Source organism: Furipterus horrens, unplaced genomic scaffold (assembly GCF_987537825.1).
Source record: "Furipterus horrens unplaced genomic scaffold, mFurHor1.1.pri manual_scaffold_17, whole genome shotgun sequence".
Taxonomy (NCBI): Eukaryota; Metazoa; Chordata; class Mammalia; order Chiroptera; family Furipteridae; genus Furipterus; species Furipterus horrens.
The window spans coordinates 7,104,879-7,125,650 of NW_028327187.1; the positions used below are offsets into that span (position 1 = coordinate 7,104,879).

The 20,772-nt window shown below is 44.6% G+C and overlaps 2 protein-coding genes across 2 annotated transcripts in view; both read right to left on the reverse strand.

The window, feature by feature from the left end:
• Window positions 1–7,472, reverse strand: part of LOC149990424 (vascular endothelial growth factor receptor kdr-like) — a 147,608-nt gene extending 140,136 nt beyond the window's left edge. The window contains exons 1-2 of the mRNA XM_090264466.1: window positions 7,202–7,472; window positions 6,748–6,878 (exon numbers count right to left, since the gene is read on the reverse strand). Of these exons, the coding sequence (XP_090120592.1) occupies window positions 6,748–6,826 (79 nt within the window). The 5' untranslated portion in view covers window positions 6,827–6,878; window positions 7,202–7,472. The remainder of the gene's footprint in view (window positions 1–6,747; window positions 6,879–7,201) is intronic.
• Window positions 7,473–16,892: 9,420 nt separating this feature from the next.
• ARHGEF9 (Cdc42 guanine nucleotide exchange factor 9) overlaps window positions 16,893–20,772 on the reverse strand; it is a 215,348-nt gene continuing 211,468 nt past the window's right edge. The window contains exon 13 of the mRNA XM_090263926.1: window positions 16,893–17,128. Within this exon, the coding sequence (XP_090120052.1) occupies window positions 16,947–17,128 (182 nt within the window). The 3' untranslated portion in view covers window positions 16,893–16,946. The remainder of the gene's footprint in view (window positions 17,129–20,772) is intronic.

Sequence of the window (20,772 nt, forward strand, 5' to 3'; positions counted from 1 at the left end):
CTGCCACTTACAAGCTGTGTGTCTTGGGCAAGTCACTGCGCTCCTTTGTGTCTCAGTTTCTTGACATATAACAACAAGAATAAGAATACTTTCCTAAGAAATTGTTGTGAGGATTAAATGAGCTAATAAGGTAAAGTTCTTAATTTATCTGCAAAGATATATGTACCCCTATGTTCATTGCAGCATGTGGCCAAGACATGGAAACAACTGAAGTGCCCTCCAATAGAGGATCTGGTAAAGAAGATGTGGTATACACACACAACACACACACACACACACACACACACACACACACACACACACACCATGGAATACTACTCAGCCATGAAAAAGGTAAAATGCTACCATTTGCAACAACATTGATGGACTTTGAGAATATCATGGTAAGCTAAATATGTCAGACAGAAAAAGTCAAGAAACATAAGATTTCACTCATATGTGGGATATAAAACTGAAAGCAACAAATGAACAAACAATCATAGACACAGACAACAGTGTGGTAGCTACCAGAGGGAAGGGGGTAGGGGGGTAGTAAAACGTGAAAGGGGGTCAAATATATGGCGATGGAAGAAGATTTGACATTTGGTGGTAAACACACAATGCAATATACAGATGATGTATCATAGAAATGTACTCTTAAAATTTATATCGTCTTATTAGCCAACGTCACCCCAATAAATTTAATAAAAAAATAAGGTAAGTGTTTAAAACAGTACCTGGCATATGATAAACCCTTAATAAATGTTAACTTTCTTTCATATTCAGATCTCTATGGGAATATTATGGGGAAGGTGAAGCCAATTATGTTCTGCATGATCCAAAGTTGGGGCTTAGATTTTAGGATTATAGGTAGTAGCCCCAGAAAGATAAGGTCTAAATTGAACATAAGGAATATCTTCTAAAAGTCAGGGTTTTCTTAAGATGGAGTAATTTATGTCCTAAGCTAGTGGTGTACAAGCAGAAACTGGACAACCACTTGGCAAGAAGGTAATATAAGAGAGGCTATTGTTTCATAAGGCTGATATGAAATGGCTCATTTCACCAAACGGGGAGCTGGGCCACCACACAGAAGTGAGGAAATGCGGTCTCCATTGCACAGGGACCCAGACGCACCCGTGCTGCTAGCATCAAGAAATTCCCCGCTATGTAATCATCTGAGAAATCCTGAAAGCAGAAGACAGATAGATCTGTGCCTGTCTTTGTTCAAGTGATCTTTGGAAAAATACAGCTGGGAAACCACATAAGCTAAGACTGAGCCTGAGGAATACATGGAGCAGTATTGAGAACTAGAGGTGTGAATGCCTGTTGGGATATTCTTTAAAACAAATTAAAAGGAAGTATTTTACCAGATCAATGCTACCACACTAAATATCACGTGTATAATTCCAGCCAGACTTCCGGATATACCAATAAGTTTCTGCGTGACTTTGGACAAGTCTCTGCTCCTCTCTGGGCCTCCAGTTTCCTAACTGTAACCCAAAGGGTTAGTACAAGCAAACTTAAAATTGGGCTGACCATATAATTTATCACCAAACCTGAGAAACCACTAACAGTCTATGACAACAGGTGACACTGGGCTCTCTTGGGCAAACTGGAATGTATGGTCACCCTAAGAATAGCCTTGAAGGTCTGACCATCCACAACCATATGATTCTACAGGTAGGACAAGAAATCCAAATATTTGATCTCAGGATTCCAGAACAAATGTTTCACTCCTAGATTGTCGCAGGAACATTGGTGGCCCTTTAAATACCAAGTCAATCAATTAGAACCTTACTATTTGAAAGAGTTGAGTACAGATCCCTCAGATAGATTATATTATCCACTTAGAAAAGGGAAAGGCAGGGTTAACATCCTAAGATTTCCTGCTCCTTGGACACTTCAAATTCTCCGGAAATGTTGTCTGAGAGTCATGTCTCAGACATTGCAAAGCCCTTGAGATCATCTAGCACGGTGTGCTTCCATTTATTTTGTGTTTAAATTTAAAAGTTGGGTCATCATTTCAAATTAAGCTCTACTCAAAACTCAATATATAAAATAAATAGGGGCAGAGCTGCTCTGGTTAAAGGGGGTGCAGGAAGAGGGATCAAACCTTGACTGACCTGGCCTCCATCTCATTCCCATCCCTGGAACCCTAGAGGCCAGCAGCGCACAGTTCAACGGTCTGACCTAGTCACGTAAAAAGCCAGGCCTAACCCAAAGAGCTGGCTTTGCATCCCAGGTGTGCCCAGTGCCAAGAACTGTGTGCGCTGGGCCATCTGTATAGCTCAATTTTACAGGAAGGCAGAGAGGGAGGAGGGCAGGAAACCTGCTAGAAATGGAGGGAACCTCTATACAAAGCTGGTTAAGACTCTAATAAAACAAAGAGCCTGGGGCTACCGAATACCGGGAAGAGATAATGAACCTTGAACGCATCACCAAACCTCTTCTCCCACTCCACCTATCCTTCAGAGACTCGGTGTCCTGTCCTTTTTGTAGCCCTAAATGAAAGGAAGGAAGTCCAAGAACTTAATTTCAGCTTAATCATAAAAGATTCCAGCTGTTTTTTCCTTTTGGTAAGAGGCCCATTAGATTCACTGGTAGAAAATAGTTGATTTTTCAAAAGATCCCCACTTGGAGATCAGTGTGTGAGCCACCATGATTCATATGGTTCAGGGTAGCCCCTCGAAGATAACATCCACCTTGGGGGACCAGCTAACTTCCACATTGGCCTATTAAAAATAGCAAAGAGAGGGGTACCTGGTGGAATCCTTCCCTTGTAGGCAAGACAAGTTTTTGCTCATAAAAATCACTATGATCAGGTTTCAGATAGTTTTACTTAGCTATTTCTCTTCTGCCTTAGATTCTTAGTAAACTTCAATGCTATGTATATGCAGCAAATGTTATTTCCTGGGGTCACAAAATCCTTGAATAACAGATAGGAAATCTATCTGAGACCTCACAGAGCTTCTCCAAGATCTGTTTTCTGCCAATCATTTTAGCATGGACTGATAATTTCACCAGATAATAAAGATATTTTGTTCTTTTTTTCCTGGCTAGAGCCTCTTGTCCCTAGTTTAATTAAGCCATAAATATACAGGGGTGAACAAGAGTAGGTTTTCAGTTGTGAGTACAAGAAACAGAGTTTATTCTTGTATTAGTATTTATTATTATTTATTTGTATTAAAACTGTAAATCTACTTTTGTCCACCCCTGTATTATGTCCACAAAAGGATCATTGGCACAGAGAAGGGCTCTAGAACCCTGTTATGTAAAAAAGTAGGGAAGGACCTGGACTAGTTTAGCCCGGAACAGTGAGACGCCTTTAAATATTCACAGGACTACTACAGGGAGGAGGGGAAACTGTATTCTTTCTAATTTTTACTCCTTTTTGAATATTCCCAGTGACAGCGGACTCTCTGCCCCTAAGTTAGCCCCTTTCATATGCAGCAGCTGAAATGGTAGGAATGTTCTTGTATGTAAATGTCCCTTGAAAGCCTGGAAGACAGCTTTTATACCCCCCTTCCCACACTATCTCAAAGAGCCTTTCCTTCTCCTAGCTAAATGTCCTTAAGGTTTTGGTTCCTTACCTGAAACAAGTTCAAGAACCCTTTCCATCCTATTTAGTGGCTTATGAAAACATTGCAGCCTGTTGGTGTCCCCTGTGAAAATGTGGGGCCTAAAGTCAGGCTGTAATATACCGGGTATAACCTGACCAGTGAAGGAGAGAGTGGAACTTTTCTGGGCCTTTCTGGGTCTGAGTACTGTTTCTGTTAAGATGATCTATGATCAAAACATGTGTTTTACTTGCCTGTAAGTTTAATATGTCAACACTATAATATAGTTGCAAAAATCCAAAAGAATATTTATGCATAACCCATGGACTCAAGCAACAATATGGAGATTGACTTGAGGAGGAGGGAGGGCCAGGCTGGGTGAAGGTGGGGAAAGGAAGAAAGGCAGGAACAACTGTAATAGAATAAACAATAAAAAATAAAAATAAAAATAAATCCTTATCTTTATTCTTTTCCACAAATGTGTCTATAAGCGATGTCCAGCTAATTCTTTTCTTAAAGGTTTTATTTCCCCTTCTTGTTTTGGGGGAAGGAGCACCCAAAGTTACGAGCTTACATTTATGGTCATTACAATTCTTATTGCCCTTTTGAATCCCAGTTCTGTAATTGTCTCTATCTTCCTTCTTTTTGTTTGAATGTTTGCTCATTATGCCGCCAATATTGTCCTCTACACAAGCACAAAATTATTGACTAGAATGAAGCCAAAGCCTAGTGTTTTTCCTCCTTTAGAAATTGTCCTCCAGACACATATCCATTCTAAAAATATATTTTATGAGTTCTCTTTACCCAGCATTTTCAAGGCCATTCCAAACATTTACAAATCCCCTAAGTTTAATCTCCATATTTCTCTTACAGGAAGACACTTTACTCAATTCCTTCGGAGACCCTAGTATTCCATTTCTCCAGCATTCCCCCCATTTTTTCCCATTCCAGAAATCCTATTGCAGACAGAAACTGTATTATTCTGCCAAGTCCTATCTTCAGTGAACCAGCACCAGGCCTAATGAGTATGGATTCCTCCCCGCTAAAAGCTTGGGAACTAAACTTGCAAATAATTAATTCTAGATTCGTGCAAAGAGCAGCCAGGAACACAAGTCTTGTAATACTTTTCTTCTGTTTGAAATACAGGACTATAACCAGCCATCTCTAAATATGTGACATCTCTGACTACTTAGTGACTACTTTTAGTGATTTAGTTTCAATAGTTTGCATCCACATGTTTTCTCAGCGCCCAGCGAAGCTATTCTTCTAGCTGGGAGACTTACACCCAGTTCCAGCAGTAAGGGGCTCGCTTTCCATCTGTAATTTATTGCAAATGTCATCTCCTTCCTACCAATATTTGGTTGTTTTTTTTTTTTTTTTTTTCTGATCTGGTACTGTCTTTCACCTTGACAAAGAAGATGGAAGCCAAACACATGTTTGTTCCTCTCATTTACAATTGAAGAACTGAGGCTCAGATTAGGAGAGTGCATTTCTGAATATGGCCAAGACCGAAGACCAGATACCCGCCTCTCTTTGCACGCTAGCACAGACATTTCACAATAATTGTTAAATGACCAACACATGATATATTATCACTACCATTGTATTGGAATCAATGATCTCAATAGACCTTTAGAGGTCCAAAGAGTTTAAATAATTTGACCAAGAACGTACAGTACAACTCCGGATTCTTACTGGTGATGTAAAGGTTAGATTGAACACAAAGGCTGGAAAGGACAAGAAAGGGTATTGAAATTCCAAGAACGGAAAAATGGGCGATGGAGGAAAATGAAGGCGGCAACTAAAAGATAAGCCATTAAGATTTTCCAGTTGTGCCCAGTGCCCACTGCCCTGCCCACATTTAGTCCACACTGGGAATTGGCTGGGGGATCGTGGGTGGAAAGTTGGGCTCTGAGATTTTCTGAATACATTAATCTCAAGAGCTCTAAAGGTAGCAAAGCAAGCCACCTCCACACTCCAGCAAAAGCAGCGACAGCTGCTGCTTCCAGTCCTGCTAGCGTTTTCCCCCCAGCTTTTGGCCGTCTGCCAAAAGGTTGATGAACCCCTAGGGTTTACAGGCTGGAAAGGCGATCACTACCAGAAGAAGCAGGCGCCATCTACTGAAGGGTCGCCTCACCTGCCTTTCCTTTTCAAGAAAGAGTGCTAAGGCTGACCCAGGGAATGAGTGCTCTGTTTAGTTGGGCCTCCCTTGGTTTTTGCTTTGCTGTTCTACTGGGTTTTAAAATATGTAGCTTAAAAAATATTGGGGACTGCCCTGACTGGTGGGGGTCAGTTGGTTGGGCGTCAGTCTGCAAAGCGAATTGTCCAAGGGTCTCCGGTGAGGGCACATGCCTGGGTTGTCGGTTCAATCCCCGGTCGGTGCGCCTGCGAGAGGCAACTGATCAATGTTTTTCTCACATCGATGTTTCCTTCCCTCTTTTTCTCCCTCCCCTCTATCTAAAAAAAAAAAAATCAATAAAATATATATATATATATATATATATATACATATATATATATATTTAATATTGGGTACAGACAGACAAATCTTCCACCGTTATAAACCACAACACATTTGAAAAACTACATCTAAAAGGGAAACCAAATCGAATCCTTTGTCCCCTCCTTTTCTCGTGGTACCCTTCAAAGTCAGAGAAAGACTATAAACGTGTCTTTTTCCCTTCTATTGCTCAGTTCCTCAAAATGCCGGGACTTAATCCTGGGGATACAGTTTGCACTCTGCTTAGAGGCTCTGCAGAAAGGTGGTGCCTACCCGCGGGAGTTGTGGTGGTACAACAGAGGGGACAAGCAATGCTCCCTGGCCTAGAAGAAATGAAGATATCACTCTCAGGGCGGCAATTTTCTAGGTCTTTTGCAGCGAGTGTGTTCTCGGTTAAGAAAGTCAGCTAACCACTACCAACTATTATATGCAAAAATTCCTTGTCACAGGCTTGGCCACCCTCGCCCTGGGGGCTCTGAGTCCCGTGCACCCCGGCCTGTTTCTCTTCGCTGGCCCGTCGCTGACCACGGTAGCTTCCAGCCATAGTTGGCTGCGGGTCTGAGCTTAGAGGTCCGCTCGGCAGGCCACAGGCCAGTGAAGATGTCTCATTGTGTTTGTGGCACCCCAGACCTGACTCCTCCCGGGTGAGCTGCAAGGTTGGAGCACCAGGACCGCACACAGCGCTCTGCCGTGAAGCGCCCCATCGCTTACCTGGAGTCCCGAGCAGGGTGATCAGGAAGCGGGAAGCCAGAACAGCCAGGGCACCATGGCCGTGGCGGGGCGCAAACATCGTGGGGCACAGAGTGTAGTGCCGCGCTCTCGCTTCCTCCTGAGTCCTCGCGCTGCTCGGTCCGATGAAAAAGGCAGGGGGGAGGGGGGTCAAGGGTTTAAGGTAAAGGATCTACACTGAGTCTTCTGACTTCTCACCTTTGAATTCAGACCCTACCGCCTCTCCCCGGTCCACTCCGTCGCTACTCTCTCAGCCCAGGGCCGCCCTCTTCCCCTGAGACCCCTCCTAGGGCCTCGGAGATACCGAGCTATTCCAGGAGAAGAGCAGGGACTCTCGATCTCTGCCTAACACCCTATCTCCTCCCAGGCCCACGATTCCCCGATAACCTTTGGTGGCAGGTAAGGTGTCGGGGTTCAGGGCACCCCTACACCGAACCTGCAACTGAGGGAATCGGCGCCGGCACAGGTACCGCTTAGCTTCTCTTAGGCGCTCGCAACTCGCTGCCACTGTGTTCAGAGGAGGCGGCAAAGTTTGTCTCTGGAGAGAGGAAGTTCGGGACAACAGGGGGAGAGGATGGGAAGGGGGGAGGAACCAGGAAAGGGAGCCTGGAGGAGTGCGTGAAAGAGCCCGGAGGGGGCTAAGCGCAGCTATCCAGGAGAGCGCCCCTAAGCGACCGACGGCCCTGGGGCTAGGCGCCTCAGTGCAGTTGGGAGGGAGCACCTGCCAGAGCTGCATTTCCCTTTCCTCCGTTCAGGAGCCCACCAGTTCCCTCCCCCAGGCTGATTTCTTCTTGGCCTGAGTTTGGGACGGTATCCGGGAAGGATGTGGGGGGTTCTTCTTGCGAGGAGAGGAAGCGTAGACGTCAGCGCGAGCGCTCCCCAAGGAGAACGGTCCTGGAGCTGGCTTCAGGCCTTCTGAGGCAGGAGGTTACTGTGTGCTCGGAAGGTGAGGGCTGGGGGGCAAATGGGTACCACAGTCTGCCCTCGGCAGCTGAGTAGCAACAGACAGAAAGAATAGCACTGAGACAGCTGGAGGGGTTATGGGGATACAGATTCTCGGGAAGTAACTGGCAAGTAGCAAGAGGCATGTGGTAAAGGGTGTCTTGTTTTTGGCACAGTCAGCTGAGACTTTATTTCGGGGGTGGGGTGGGGGGAACACTTGGTTTGGCTTTTAGTTGGGGGCATGGGTAACAGGCGGTCCCCCAGGCAGTAAACACCCCACCCCCACCCAAAGATGAGCTGCGGACTGGGGCTGAGCCTCAGGCGGGTCCCCTGTGCCCCTGCTCCCCTGCACAGCTCCTTTCCCTCGTGCTTGGAGGACAGGGGGAACCGTCGTAGTTGCCCGTTTGCACAGGACAACACCAGATAACGCAGACACCCATCGCGGTCCCAATCTTCCTCACAACCTCCCTCTTGGAGGAGCTGGTGCAGGTGCTAATGAAGGAGCCGCAGCCCCCACCGGAGGCCAAGCTGGGCTGCAAGTCCACGCCATAGCTGACATTCCTGTGAGTCAGGCTCAGCCCACCTGAGTAGCCACCGCTGGTCTCAGTATGCACGCCCATGCTCTGCATCCCAGACACCATCCGGTGCTCGCCCTCCAGCAGCTTGCATACTTTTGAATTACCACACCTGGGGGGCAAGGGAACCGGGACTCCTATACCCTTCCCCCATCGCTCATTGTTTAAGACCTGCTCCCAGGGCGGCGAGGGCAGTAATTCCCAGGCACCTCTGGCCTGCTGTTCTGGGTAAAGTGGGTTCTGGCAGCCCGAGGGCAGCCCTCCAACAAAGGTGCTGGGTACTGAAAGTCGGCTTGGTGTCCACAGAAATGATAAGGGGAAGAAGATGGAACACCAACAGCCTCTGCTGCGATAAGTTAGCACGCATCCTCATCAATATTATCATCGGCTCTAATACATTCAGTAGTTTCTGGGTGTCTGGTCTGGTGCCATGTCGCTATAGAAATGGATGGCACAATGTCATAAGAACCTGACACAGCGCAGGTCTGAGTTTCAAGCACAGCTCATTCATTAACTCTGTGACCCTGATCCTTACCCTCCTCATCGGTAAAATGGGGACAATATTCACACCCACCCTTAGGATTATGGTCAGGAACTTATCACAGAGCTCAGCACATTAGCAGGCGCTCCATCAATGCGAGCTACTATTTCTTAATAACAAAAAGGATTGGGAGGTGAGCCTGCTGTTTAGTACAGGACATGAGGAAAGTATATGCCTATTGGTACGGGGCTGGAAATGAGTGTGGGCTGCCTTGGGTAGTGGTAAACAGGAAACAGAGGGCATGGAATCCAGTGACCAAGGGGCTGGGCATTTAGGAGGGGTCTGGCTGAAGCTTTACTTGTGGTTGGCTTGCCACCAGAGCTTGGAAGCTCACTTCTGTCATCCCGAGAATACATACCTAGAGAGGAATTTGCACTTGAACGTGATTTACCACTCCATAAGCACCGCACAAGAAGGAGCGGTATCTAATTTGTTTACCTCTATGTCCCAGATTGTGGAAGTATTAGGCACGCAAGTACGTGTTTGTTGGATTAATAAATACATGAGGACAAAATGACATACAGAGCTTTTTACTTAATCTGACCTAATCTCTCAGGATTTTAGCCATGCTATTTGCTCCATGCTATTTCTCTTCCCACCCTCCGCCCCATGCCTATTCTACATGTGTGTAGAAAAAAAAAATACTTGTACTTAGAGACATCTGACCTTTGCTCTCAGCTTCTGGGAGGTAATCTGTAAGCCCTTGGAATGTCATATTTGATAGGAGTGATTTAGGGTAAGGTTTTGGCCACACCAACAATGTGATTTAGGGTGGGGGCTGTGGTTTATCTGGCACCAGGCCACTCTCTGAGGGGAATGGAGACAGATCAGCCACAGGGGCAGTGGTGGAGCCCCAATAAAATCTCTAGGAGTTTGGCTGAGCTATACTGATTGGCAATACTCCATGCATGTTGTCCCATATCGATGCTGAAAAAGTAGCACTGCCCTGATTTCACAGGGAGAGGACCACTGAAGCTCCACATTTAGTACTTTCTTGGACTCTTCCCTCTGCTTATTTCCTTGGCTGATTTTAAACTGTATCTTTTAGGCTTCATAATCCACAGCTGTGAGTATAACAAGAGTGAGTTCTGCAAGTCTTTCTAGTGAACTGTCAAGTCTGATGATGATCTTGATTTAGAATTGCAATTGGTGTCACAAGGGAGGGTGGTATTTTGGGTGGACTGGTCACCCTCACTTCTCCGTTGCTTTAACCTTCACAACATGGTAGACTTGACCATCTTTTGAAGCCTAGTTCAAACTTTTCCTTCTTTGGTAGAGTTTTTTAATGTTCATCCATATCTAGTTCTACTCTTCTGAGCTGATAGGACTTTTATAGTTTTCTGCTCCCTTGAAGGTGGGTGAGGCCATGCGATCAGTTCTGGCATTTTGATCTATGACTGGAAGCAGGGCTAGAGAGTTTAGCTGTAAGTGAGAAACATTCTAGGAGTCTCTCTCCAGCTGTGGCAATTATGGAAATACGTATTGAGAAGGAAATGTAGTAAGGCAAAAGCAGCCCAGATTGTGCACTATCACATGGAGAATAGCTGCACTGGACACTGGAGAGTCACCTGGACCCACGGTAGGATTTGCATGAGCAAGAAATAAACTCCTGCAGTTAAGACCATTGAGATTTCGGGAATACCTATTACTACAGCACAACTGAACTTATCCTGACTGGTTACAGAGATTTTTCCTCAGTCAGAATTAACCACTCCATTCACTGAGTGGCTCCAGGCCCCCATCCATCCCTGTCGTGGCACATGCTTATATGTTTCCACTAAACTCTGAGTGATTATGAATAGAGATTTTATTTTAGTCATCTTAGTATCCCTAGTGTACCTACCACAAGGCCTGGTTGAGACTACATACTCAGGATACGTGTGTTGAATCTCATTCATCTGCTTGGCAGCAGAACTATAGAGAGTCGTGGCTGTTGTGAAGACAGATGTAGCCCTGTCTAGCAAAATGTCGTAAGTGGTCTATTGGAGAGCTAAGTAGAAGGAATAGAGGCTTCTGAAGAACACAGGGCCACTCTATGCCCATGTGCCATCCCTCTTTTACTCTCCCCCAGGGACAATAAAAAGGGTCCATATGATACTCATGGCCTACTGGACAAGGCCACAACTCAAGACAGAAACGGGAGAGATGAAACCAGAATAGTGTACTTCTAGGGGACATGAATTTTACCTCCAAGCATCCCTCTTCAACCACATTGCAAACTCAGCTAGTCTCAGCAACCTGTGGCCCGCCTGAACTGTTCTCCTGCAGGTAGTAGGGCTTCAGGAAGTGCTGGGAAGTCTCATATTGTTATCTGGGGCCTGGCAGGTAAAGATCTACCTCCTCAGCCCTATATCCTGGTCAGGACAGAAGCTTCTGGGAGCCAGGGCTGAGCAGATCAAGCTAAAGAAGGAAATCGCAAAGGGTCCAAAAGCTGAGTGGGCCACGTGACACGATGGTGGCCTCCATTACTGAAACACTGAAGTCGGCCAGAGCCTGCCAAAGAGACCATGGTCCTCCTCACACTTGCTTTTGGTATCAGCGACAAAAGGACACATGGCTTTCGTCAGCTGTTGGAGGCCTAGATTAGAAAACTTGAACAAGCAGAGCCCTCACGGAGCATATAGGGAGTGACACTCATTCGTATCATGCTCATTCTAGATTCTTTCTTCAACGTCCCCCCCCCCACCCTGCCCCAACCTGCACCACCCCCAAGTGCACTGTGAGGTAAGCAGCTCTGAGATCAGTTTGAACGGGGGTGGAGAGTACTCACAAGCTAGGTGACCTTGACTGGCTGCGGTAAACAAGCCCCTGGCTGCTCCAGCGTGAAATGCAGTGAACAACCCGTTGTCAGATGGTTGTCATAAAGATTACAAGAACACTGGCTGCTGTGGCTCAGTGGATTGAGCGTCGGCCTGCGAGCCAAGTGTCGCTGGTTCGATTCCCAGTCAGGGCCCATGACTAGGTTGCACGTCAGGTCCCCAGTTGGGGGCGCCAGTGAGAGGCAACCACACAGTGATGTTTCTCTCCCTCTCTTTCTCCTTTCCCCTCTCTCTACAAATAAATAAGTAAATAAACAAATTAATTTAAAAAAAAACCGCTAACAATTTAAAAAAAAGATTACAAGAGCCTGATAAAATACCTAAGATTCCATTTAATATCAAAGTGTCCTTAAACTTAAATATCAATGATTATACAATGTTCACTCAAGCTCTGTGATTTTTAGAAACTACACAAAATAATATCTAAATGATAACTATTTTTTAAATAAAATGAAAATAAAATAAAAGAGAGACCCTTAGATGTAAGGTCATTGAAAATCGGAGGAATTGTTGTATTTAGACAAGCCATAAGTCTCCTGCATCAGACCTGGTGGGAGCCTTTCCCAGGACAGAGATAGGTCAGGGATGACTTGTTTCGGAAGAGGCCTTTCCTGGAAGCTGGAATGAGTATCTTCTCTCCCTTCTAATTTGGGCCATCTGGGCACAGCACGAAGACATCTCTCCTGACCCCTGAGCCCCGCCCCACCCCCTGAAAATCCTGAGGGAAGTAGAGCAAGAAGCCATCATCCCCGACACAATGCCCTTCAAAATGTGGCCCTCCACTTTTGAAGGTCTTCCAGAAATTATACTTTAAATCCACTACTCTCTCCGCTCCCAGCCAAACGGAGAAACTTAGTAATTACACAAAGCTAATTGGAAAGTTAGCAATTAGAGAGGCAAGTGGCATATCCATCAATGAATATAGCAGCACTCTCATCAGTGAATAAAACTGAGGGGAAGAAGTGGGCAAATGCTCTTAGTAAAAAATTTTGTAAGTAGTACAGGCATTCTTGATGGTGCTAAAGAATATGAATTTATGTGGACCATACGGGGGCTTTCAGAAACAGTTCTGCTGATGAGGTGTGCTAGATTTTCGGCACCTCAGGAAAGACCCAGCTGCATCCAGGTGTGTAAGGACCCCACCTTTGTCTCCCCTCTCTGCTGTAGGATCCTCAGAAGGTAATGAGGGATCACTAAGACCAGGTACAGTCCTCTCTCTCTCTGCACGAGGTAGCTGTGATTCAAGTCTAGTAGCCGGGGAAGCGGGCTGCTGAGAACTGAGCCTTTTGAGTTTGGTGCACAGAGATGGCAGAGCCCATGGGAAAGGGAAAGGGAAAGGGAAGGGGCAGGGGCAGTAAAGAACGAGGTTAAATGAGGAGAGAGCCAAGAAATGAAGAAAGGGTAAAAGGTGACTGAAGGAGAGGGTTTAATTATCAATTTCTCCCAATCCTGTGGAAGGGGTGCACCCCAAGCCAAAAGCCTAAACCTACAGGGCTTACAAACCTAACCCAGAGGCACAGTACCTGCTCTTGCTCCCAATTCTGTAGGTTAAAACAATGATCTGGACCCTTTTAGTAAGTAAGTGCTTTATCAGAGTCTGGCGGTGCCAGAACAGACAGACCCACTCTGGTATCTGCGATGGGCAGCATAAGATACCCCTTCGGAGTCTGTGGGCACTCAGGTGACACCATAATGAAAGAAACTGGAAGCTCACTCCAGAATAAGGGAAGTGTCTGCCTCTGAGCAGACAGGGCCGAAGCATTAGAAAAGAACTGGGGCTAGGAGATTCCTAACTGATGTGGTCTCTGGCTGGCTCCATGCTCCCAGGGGTGCCCAGGGCAGATCCTGAATTTGCAGCCGCAAGGAAAAGGAGCAAGGCAAGGCATGGGCCTTCAAGTCTGGTCCAAGAGCCAGGTGACCTGAAGGACAGTCTCATCCATCAAGACACTTGAAGTGTCCCTAGTTACAGGATCAGATTTGATTCTTGTGACCAAGTCTTCCAGAAAGAACATGGCATGTCACAGTCCGTGGAGTGCCTGGTTGGGGTCAGCTGCCCCCCACCAGGTAAATTCCCTTTATTTTGCAATTGGTAAAACACACACACACACACACACACACACACACACACAAACAGGACGAGAGCTACGCCCGGAGGTGTCTTTTCACTTCTTTTATTGAACTCCATAAATATTGTCATAAGGCTTTGTGTCATTACAACATCATATTTTTGTTGTTAAACATTTTTTTAAACACACAACTGTGACACTTGTTTGACAGGGTCAAACAGTCAGAGAGAAGAAACAAAATAACTTGGCAAATGCAGAGCAGCAGGGGTAATCAAAATCGCTGTTGCCCATCCATCCACCCCAGCCCACCCCATCCCAAGAGCACTAAAAGATCACTATTTGGCTTTACACTAGAATTGTTAGAACTCTCTTGTTGCTGTCCTTATAAATCCATTACAGATATACACAGAGAGAGAAGGGGAGAGGGAGAGAGAAAGAGGGGTTGGGTTTCTTTGTTAGGACCGTCCCAGAGCAGGGCCCATAGAAAACATCAGCAAAGCCTTTGGAAGAGCGAATCCAGGCCTCATTGAGGTGAGGAAAGGGGAGCTCAGGGCCATGCAGAAACAAAGATTTACAGAGTTCTTGCAGATAGCACTGCTGTCAGACACAGAATAGGCTTGGACCTTGAGCCCAGATAACGGGGCTCCCGGTGGGGCTGCTGGCCACTGATCTGATTTGCTGCCATAAGCTGGGGGAACACTACAACCAAGGAAGAACTGACGTCTTGTTGTCTTCGTAAGTTATTGGCGTCTGCTGAGGCCAGTGGGTTGGGTGGATGAGAGATGGATGGATGAGAGGTGGGTGCTCAGAGGTGCTATCCCTGATCCTGTAGCTCTGGGCACAGGCCCAAAGGAGCACAGGGACAAGGAGCTTGGCCTAGAGATGTTGTAGGTCCAGGAACCTAAGCATCGCCTCCTGGTGGGCTCTAAGACCCTGGTGAAATGTGACAAGGCCAAGCCCAGTGAGGAGGAGTGGCAAGTAGCAAAGAATGTAAGTTCAAGGGAGGCCTGCCCAGCCACTGAAATGCATTCTGCTTGCCAGGAAGGTCTTTTTATCTTAGGCACGCTACCAGGTTCTCTGCCAAGGGGACTTAAGTAGCTAGATCACGTGCTGAACAGTGGTGGCCAGTCCCGAGCCCTGACCCCCTGCCCAGCTCAAACTTATCCTTGGCTCACTCCATAAGTCTGATTCGGCTGTGGTGGAATGGAAGCTGAGATAGCTTGTAACTTGATTCCCACAGAGAAAAACTTCCCAGGCTGGGCAGGGCATGGCCTGGGTCAGGAGACACAGAACAGCCATGAAGCCAGCTACGATGAGGGCCCCATGCAGCCATGACGGGCGCTCAGTAAGCTGAGTTCCTTTCATGTTGAAGTCTTCCACCATGGGGTCCCGAACAAGCTCACAATCTCCAGATTCCTCACTAGGGTGGTTCTCCATAGCAAGGCCAATCCTCACTCCTTTGTACTCCATTCTTCTTGCTGTTCAAGGTCTATCCGCTCAGTGGGCCATGTGAGGAGGAGAAACAAGTACTCCTGCACCCACCGGAAACTCTTTGTGGGACAAGTTAGTTTTACTCAAGTGTAAATTCCGCCAAAAATGAGCCTAAGTATAGAATTGCTGTTTCGGATCCTTTCTCCATAGGGAAAAGTCTCCCTGGGATCCTCGCTTACTTGCTTCAAATGTCCTGAGATGGGAGAATGTTGGAAACAGGGCCTTCTCCAAGTGCCAGAAGTGCTTTAAGTATGCCAATACCAGCGATCTTCCTGTGCCAGTAGAGCAGGAGAAAGAAGAAAGATAGGAAGAGGGGAAGGAAAGGGCCATGGAAGATTGTCCATGCAATCTGCTAACAATGGGGGAAGTCTCAAATAACTTGAATGGTAGGAACTGCAGGTACATATCTTGGGACAAGGCTTTCTCTTTCCGTAGCCAACCCTGTTCTTTCCTGTAAGAGGTTACTGTCAGCCTTGGATCTTGTGCAGGTAGATCATTTAAAGGCAGTTGATGATCTTGGTCAGGCAGAGACTCTGTCTTTACCCCTTCGTAGACTATCAACGCTGCCTAAACAATCTGCAAATGGAAACAGGGACGACCAGGCTTTCGAACCGACTGCAGGGGGGGAGCCCTGTCTTAAACCTACTTGGTACGGGAGGCAGTTGAATTCCTCCAACAGGAGGCAGAGGCGCTGCCTGTTTGCTTCCAGTGGAGATCTTTTAGATTAGGAGAGGGACAGGCTTAGAAGGAAAACCATAACCAAAGTGTCTTGAAGAAGAGAATAATTTGCCAAACTAAATGCCAGATACAAAAGTATCATGACTCAGCAGTGCTGCATCATGGGAAACTCCAGTGCTAGGAGAAGAAACAGCCCAAATGCAGAATGTTCCCTGAACAGATGTCCTCTCCAGCATCATTATACTGACACTCCCTTACTTCTGTTTGGTTTCGATCCCTGTACAACACCTAAAACACAGTGAAAGCAATAGAAATATCGAGCAGTTATGTCACAGGGCACAACAGAGCACGTCGAGACTCGCACGACTGAGAACAGAAGATGCAGGGAAAAGGCTGTTGGGGGCAACTGCGGGGCTGCAGGAACATTCGCAGATAGATGGTCAGCTGATAGAGAGGAGAAAGGAGACCCTCCCTTTACCTAGTAAAAAGTAAAAGGGAAACAAATTCCAAACTCCCAAACCCCACCACATTAAATTAAATGCAAAAGTTATCAGTATCAATATCATCAGGAGAAAAGAAAACCAATACAAACACATCTATGGCAATAATGACGAGTCAATGAATCACAAGAGAGCAAAAAGATTATCTCAACAAGAAAAGGAACAAATAGAATTGTCAATTTCTGAAAGCAAAGGGGAAGGGGACAGAGAAAGAACAACAAAAAAACTTTTAAGAAGGGATCACATGTTTGGAAGTCATTGGTACCTCTTCCTACCAACTAGATTTCACTTCCCAAAAACAACAGAAAACGTTTTTGGTCCTTCTGTGTATGTGTGTGTGTGTGTGTGTGTGTGTGTGTGTATGTATGTATGTATGTGTGTGTGTACACTCAAGGGTCTCTGTGTGTGTACATGTCCATATATATATATATGTATGTGTGTGTGTATATATATATGTATATATATATATATATATATATAAATTTCAACAGTGCTTCTCCGAAAAAAGGTCCATCTATAAATATAATTTTATTTACTTTATTTTAAAATTATCTGCCTCCCTGTAGGTATTATTTTTTGAAGGGGGTTAACCTGCTGAAGTTTTGCCAGAATGGTGACTGGCTGCGCTTGGGTTCGGCGAACTCAAAGACCTGCGACTGAGCGATGCCATCAGGGACGAGGTACTGGCCCTGGTTTAATGGGTCCTGCGGTGGTGGGTAGGAAGGAGGAACCGAGCGGGCAGAGTTGACACCTAGAGGAGATGAAAGAGAAAAGGGAAAGGGTATAAGTTAGGTAGAAAGGGGCTTCTCAAACTACCCAGTGACCACTATGGGGAGACAATTCAAAGCAGTTTATTTCAGAGGGTGAACTGGAACTAAAATCCCACCAAAGGAAGACATCTCTTCCTTATCAGATTCTGGAATGGTGTGCCGACTACTGCAACAACGTACGCTTTCCCATCTACGCAGCACCACTGAGAAACTTGGGGTGTTGCCATCAGTCAGTTTACAGATGAGGACACTGAGACCTGGAGGGAAATGTCCTACCCAAGGCCACGAAGCAAGGGCTAGAACCCACATTCTTTGACTTTGCAGTTCAGAGCTCTTTCCAAGAGATCATAATCCATTATTCAGGGCCTGGTGCTGCAAATAACCCAACAATATCCATTTAATGTCCAACAACATTTTTCCCTCCTCCACTCGCCCTGGGAGAGTCAGAAGAGCCTGGTTAAAAACTAGTGACTTCAGCCCTGACTGGTGTGGCTCACTGGGTTGGGCATCATCCCACAGGGTGAAAGGTTGCTGGTTTGATTCCCGGTCAGGGCACATGCCTAGGCTGTGGGTTCGGTCTCTTGTCAGGGTGTGTATGAGAAGCAGCCCATCAACGTTACTTTCTCACATAGATGTTTCCCTCCCTCTCTTCCCCTGTCTCTAAAAATAAATAAATAAAATCTTAAAAAAAACAAACAAACTAGTGACTTCAGGGTAGATCTCTGGGGGAGGGAAATATTTTTTCTAAAAGTTAAGGTACAAGTGATCTAGCGTTCTATATGCCATGTTGAGTAATGAAACTGCATTTAATAGGGAAGTGATATTGGTAGCTGAGAGAGAACGCAAACACAACACCAGAAAATATGATTCATGGAACACAAGAAAGACTTGGAATATATTTATGACCTTTCAAAGGGAATGATTCAATGATTTGTCAACTTTCTTTTTTTTTTTTTTAAGATTCTATTTACTTATTTTTAGAGAGAGGGGAAGGGAGGGAGAAAGAGAGCAAGAGAAACATCAAATGGTTGCCTCTCACGTGCCCCCAACTGGGGACCCGGCCCACAACCCAGGCATGTGCCCCGACTGGGAATTGAACCAGGAACCCTTTGGTTCACAGGCCAGCGCTCAATCCACTGAGCCACACCAGCCAGGGTGTCAACTTCCATTAGGAAAGTTTGCAACCATCAAAGCAAAATCCACGTGAATGGACAATTCTGGGAACTGGGGAGGGGGGGTGTCTAATATTAAAGTTTAATCTTAACCTATATTCGGAACAGAATAGACTGAGAATTCTCTCTGCTGCTCCACATACCTTCCTCATCTGCTGGCCAGTGTGAAACTTCAACATTATATCTTCTTTCTTTGCCTTTGTTTGATGACTTGAAGAGACTGTCTTTATGCCATTATAAGCTCTTGTATCCTTTGTCAAACATTCATTGATCACAAAGGTGTGAGTTTATTTCTGGACTCCCTGTTCTGTTCCATTGACCTATATATGTGTTTTGCTGCCAGTACCACGCTGTTTTGATTAATAAGGTCTTGTAGTATAGTTTAACATCAGGTAGTGTGATACCTCTTAGTTTGCTCCTTTCTTTCTCAAGATCGCTGATGCTATTTGAGGTCTTCGGTGGTTTCATATAAATTTTTTGGATATTTGTTCTAGATTTGAGAAATATGCCACTGGTATTTTAATAGGAATTGTGTCAAATATGTAGATTGCTTTGGGTAGTATGGACATTTTAAGGATGCTGATTTTTCCTATCCATGAACACAGTATATTCTTCCATTTAATTGTATCTTTCTCCATGTCTTTCTTTAGTACAATAATTTTCCAAGTACAGGACTTTACCTCATTGGTTAAACTTATTCCTAGGTAACTTATTTTGTTTGTTTGTTTGTTTGCAATAGTAAATGGGATTGTTATCTTAATTTCTCTTTCTGGTAGTTCATTATTGGTGTATAAAAATGCCACTGATTTCTGAATATTAATTTTGTATCCTGCTATTCAGCAGATTCATGTATTAGATCTAGTAGTTTTCTGGTGGACTCTTAAGGGTTTTCTGTGTACAATATCACATAATATGAGAATAATGACAGTTTTACATCCTCCTTTCCAATTTGGATGCCTTTTGTTTCTTCTTGTCTGACTGCCGTAGCTAGGACTTGCGGTACTATGTTGAATAAGAGTTGGTGAAAGCAGAGCCCTGTCTTGTTTCTGATCTTAAGGGGAAAGCTTTTAGATTTTTGCACATTGAGTATGATGTTGGCTGTGGGTTTGTCATATACGGCCTTTATGATATTGAGGTATGCTCCCTCTATTCTGACTTTGCTGAGAGTTTTTATCATAAATGGGTGCTGGGTTTTACCAAATGCTTTTTCTACATCTATTGATATGATCATGTGATTGTTATCTTTCATTTTGTTTATGTAGTATATCACAATTATTGATTTGTGGGTATTACACCAACCTTGTATCCCTGGAATAAATCCCACTTGATCATGGTATGATCATTTTAATATATTGCTGGATATAATATGCAAATATTTTGTTGAGTATTTAAGCATCAATGTTCATCAGATATATTGGCCTTTCTTCTTTTATAATATCTTTACCTAATTTTGGAATTAGGATAATGCTGACTTCATAAAATGAGCTTAGATACCTTCCCTCCTCTTGAATTTTTTGGAATAGTTTGAAAATAGGTGACAATTCTTCTATGAATGTTTGGTAAAATTCACCTATGAAGCCATCTGGCCCAGGACTTGTGTTTGTTGGTAGTTTTTTAAATTACTGCTTCAATTTCATTAGCTATAATTGGTTCATTCAGATTTTTGGATTCTTCCTGACTCAGTTTTGGAAGATTGTATGTTTCTAATAATTTACCCATTTCATCCAGATTGTCCAATTTGTTGGGATATGGCTGTCCATAGTATTTTCTTATAATCATTTTTATTTCTGTGGTGTCAGTTGTTACTTCTCCTTTTTCACTTCTGATTTTATTTACCTGGGTCCTTTCTCTCATTTTCTTGATTAGTCTGGTTAATGGTTTGTGAATCTTGTTCATGTTTTCAAAGAACAAGTTCTTTGATTCATTGATCTTTTCTATTGTTTTTTAGTCTCTATGTCATTTAATTTTCTCTAATCTTTATTATTCCCTTCCTTCTACTTTGGGCTTTGTTTCTTGTTCTTTTTCTGGTTCTTTTATGTGCATGGTTAGATTTTATTTTGAATTTTCTTGCTTCTTGGGGTAGGCCTGTAATGCTATAAACTTCTCTCTCAGTACTGCTTTCACTGTGTCCCATAGGTTTTGGGTTGTTGTGTGTTCATTTTCATTTGTCCCCAAATCCCTTTGACTTCTTCCTTGATCTCATTGTTCACCCATTCACTGTTTAACAACATATTATGAGGCCTCCATTCATTTGAGTGTCTTTGAGTTTTTTATTGTACTTGATTTCTAGTTTCATACTATTGTGGTCAGAGAAGATGCTTGGTATGATTGCAGTCTTCTTAAATTTATTGATATTTATTTTGTGCCACAACATGTAGTTTATCTTTGAGAATATTCCATGCGTACTTAGAAGAATCAGAGAAGGAAAACTCTGACTCCAAAAAACCTCCGCT